The sequence below is a fragment of the Aplysia californica genome, unplaced genomic scaffold, assembly GCF_000002075.1.
Source record: "Aplysia californica isolate F4 #8 unplaced genomic scaffold, AplCal3.0 scaffold00234, whole genome shotgun sequence".
Taxonomy (NCBI): Eukaryota; Metazoa; Mollusca; class Gastropoda; order Aplysiida; family Aplysiidae; genus Aplysia; species Aplysia californica.
Genome location: NW_004797504.1, coordinates 519,010 through 522,419, shown reverse-complemented (window position 1 = coordinate 522,419; position 3,410 = coordinate 519,010). Strand labels below are relative to the sequence as shown.

The 3,410-nt window shown below is 39.7% G+C and overlaps 1 protein-coding gene across 1 annotated transcript in view; it reads left to right on the top strand.

The window, feature by feature from the left end:
- The window catches only part of LOC106011992, a 10,161-nt gene that overhangs the window by 3,162 nt on the left and 3,589 nt on the right, over positions 1-3,410 (top strand). Inside the window, exons 4-5 of the mRNA XM_013083473.2 lie at positions 1,488-2,218; positions 3,132-3,287. Of these exons, the coding sequence (XP_012938927.2) occupies positions 1,488-2,218; positions 3,132-3,287 (887 nt within the window). The remainder of the gene's footprint in view (positions 1-1,487; positions 2,219-3,131; positions 3,288-3,410) is intronic.

The window sequence follows — 3,410 nt, the reverse complement described above, 5'->3', positions numbered from 1 at the left end:
GGGGAGAGAGGAAAAGAAAGGGAGAATAAATAGCATCGACAGTTCAGATATTTCCTTGTTGTATTCTTTTAATGGACAGCTAAAAAAGCAAATGAAAAGGTCTTGGTTGAAGCAAATTGCAGACGACAGCTTATGACGAATGTACGAAAGCAACAGGAAAGTTCCATTGGTCACACAATGCGGAAAGAAGCATTGGAGAATATTGTAACAACAGGCACGTTTGATGGAAAGATAGGCAGAGGCAGACAGAGGAAAAAGATACTGGACAAGTTGACAACATGTCTGGGAGCAGCAAGAACAGCAAACACCATTACTGCAACGCAATACAGATGGAATTGTAGGTCCATGGTCGCCCATGCTATTCAGCAAGGCACTGGTTGATGATGATGATTCTTTAATAAGGCATAGTTTTTATTTTTAAAATTGAAAATAAGATCAAAGGTTTAAATATATAATGCATCATATACAGGTTCTATCTAAATGTACCTGTACATTTTGGTTTACGTCAACTAAGGGGGGATCTTAGGAAAGTTGACAGAAGTTGACAAGGGCGGGGGAGGGGGGGGAGGTGGTCATTGTTGGTTAAACTTTAGCTGACGCCATTTGTGTCCCTTACGTGAATGTATGTTTTTTAAAGACTTTATGTCCCCATGTTTACTTAGGGGTATGGGTTAAATGTATCTATCAATACTATGAATTTACATAAAACGTGGGACCTCTGAATTTAGTCCCTGGTATGATCGAGCCCAATGATTTGAATGTCTTAAAAATTTCGAAGTTTTTAAAAGTCCAGTCTGAGGTTCGAACCAGAACCTTGCGATTCATAGACCAGTGTGTGTGTGTGAGAGAGAGAGAGAGAGAGAGAGAGAGAGAGAGAGAGAGAGAGAGAGAGAGAGAGAGAGAGAGAGAGAGAGAGAGAGAGAGAGAGAGAGAGAGTATATCCCCAACTATCCCCCCGCCCCTCCCAGGCCCACACGAGAACTCTTTCTCTCTCTCTCTCTCTCTATCTCTCTCTCTCTCTCTCTCTCTCTCTCTCTCTCTTTCTTTCTCTCTCTCTCTCTCACACACACACACACACACACACACACACACACACACACACACACACACACACACACACACACACACACACACATGAATTCTCTCTCACATGCACATACTTACATACAAAGTACACACACTGTGGATAAACTACTGTTAAATATTATTATTATGAATGCTGTTGAAAAAGCAACATAATATCCTTTATTGTCCCATTATTCCTCATTTCCCCCTGAATATTAACCTGTCAACCTTTTAATCGTATTTTCTAAGGATTCTATTATTATTATCATTATTAATTTTATATCACTATTATTATTATTATTATTTTTATTATTATTATTATCACTATTAACTTTCATGTTGTTATTATTATTATTGTTATTATTATTATTTTCATTGTTATGATTATTAAATCTTTATCATTATTGTTTACATTTTCCCAGAAAATGACGTCAGTACAGCATCAAGCCGCTCTAGACACCCGTGCTCCCCCGCCCTTTGTCCAAGCCGGCAACTTCGCAGCTTCCGATCTCCGCAATGTTCTGCTACCCAGAGACGCTTTCTGGCTGCTAGCTGGCAGCTTAGTGACAGACGACAGCGAGATGGGTGTGGCAGCTGTCAACGTTTTCCTGCAACGTCTTCTCTGGGAAACGAACATAGATCTTGGATTTTTTCTCGACTCTCACGGAAATGACTTTTCCCCTCGTGAGAAAAAAGAATGCGTGACTTGCAGAGTAAAGAGAATCACGATTAAGAAGTTGGAATCTGTTTCATTTCGTCTGGCTAACTGGCAATGCGATCGTATTAACACTTTCTCGCGATGTGTTCAAGAGCTGATGGTTTCCTTTTATGCGCATCTTCGCAATTTTCGGATAATCGAAACGCTGGATAGCTTTTTCAAAATGTTGAACTCTCTAAACTATGACTATCCAACTCGCTTCGCTTATGACTTCGCTAAGAAATTGTCTAGCATGAATGGAACCAAGGTACGCTACGCTGCCAGCAAAACATCGATACTTGGACGCTCTCAACAAGCCGCCGCTGCCAAACAAGCGCAGGAGACTGACGTATTCCATCCTTTCTGCAAGATCAGTAACGTTTCTTACTCTGGAGTCAACCCCACGAAGCATAAAATTGAAAACATCTTGCTTATCATTGTCTTCAACTGGGCAGAGTAAGAAGTGATGTTATAATAATTTGAGAGGCAGTGCTGTGAAATCAGGTGCTTGTCAAAATAGTGAAATAGAAGAAACTGGCATTTTTTCTGGACGTTTGGCATTTTTTATCGATTTTTTTTGGTAGTTACTAAGGACTCTCACACTTTGGACATCTCCAAACATTGGAGGCCATTTTCTCGCTAATTTTACCTCTGAAAACAGGAGACCCCCACCTCCTTCAATGGCAAATTCTCACCGTCTATTAAGGGAAGATGAATATTTGTTTAACCGAAAGCAAGACAAACAAACAAGCCTTAAAATGATACCAATAAACCCCCATGTCCAAAAAGTGACGAGCATCTGATTCCCCTGCGTGATGACACATACAATATGTTAAAAAAAGTTTATTTCCATCAACCAGTTTACTACCTTTATGCAACTAAAATGTTCGTACTGCAAACTTCAATGAGGAGTTTCGAGCAGGGCATACAATAACACTACCACTAACTGTATGATCCCCACCGCCCACCAAAATGACCAAATCGTGCAGTAGTGAGGTTGGCAAGTACTGATTTTAGGCATACTGTCAAACAGATAAAAGAATGTATTTACATCTTTTTGCTCTGCTGTCTCTCTTGCTACAGCAATAAACAATCTTTGCTACCTCGTAGTTCAGAATATCAGTACTTATAATAATATCACTGCTCTTGTGGTATGTTTGATTAGAAATATATACTACATCTATATATTATATTGTATTATATAACACAAAACAATTGTATTTTTTTTTCTTTTTAAAAAACTCTTAAGCTTACTTTTTCATCCTCTGTTGCCGTTAAGCAGCTTTCTACAGTAGCAGCTCTGTTGCTCTATCAATTGGGATATTATACTTTCTCACATAATAACATAGTAATACTAATACTGTTCCAGCTACGTGAAAGATATCCCGTTCATACAACGAGCGTACGGACGCCACTTCCGCTACATTGCGTACTGCAGTGAGGTTATCAATGACTTCAGTCGGTTCTACAACGAGACGGCGAACCCCATCACTTACATAGAGATCAACCATTTCAGAGGTCACAGGTAGGCCAAATGGTTCAAAATTGCAGGGGTAGTCTATCGTAGGCTGTTTTAGTGTCTACGAGTATGTGTCTAAGTGTCCTTGTGAGTGTGTGTGTGTGTGTGTGTGTGTGTGTGTGTATGTGT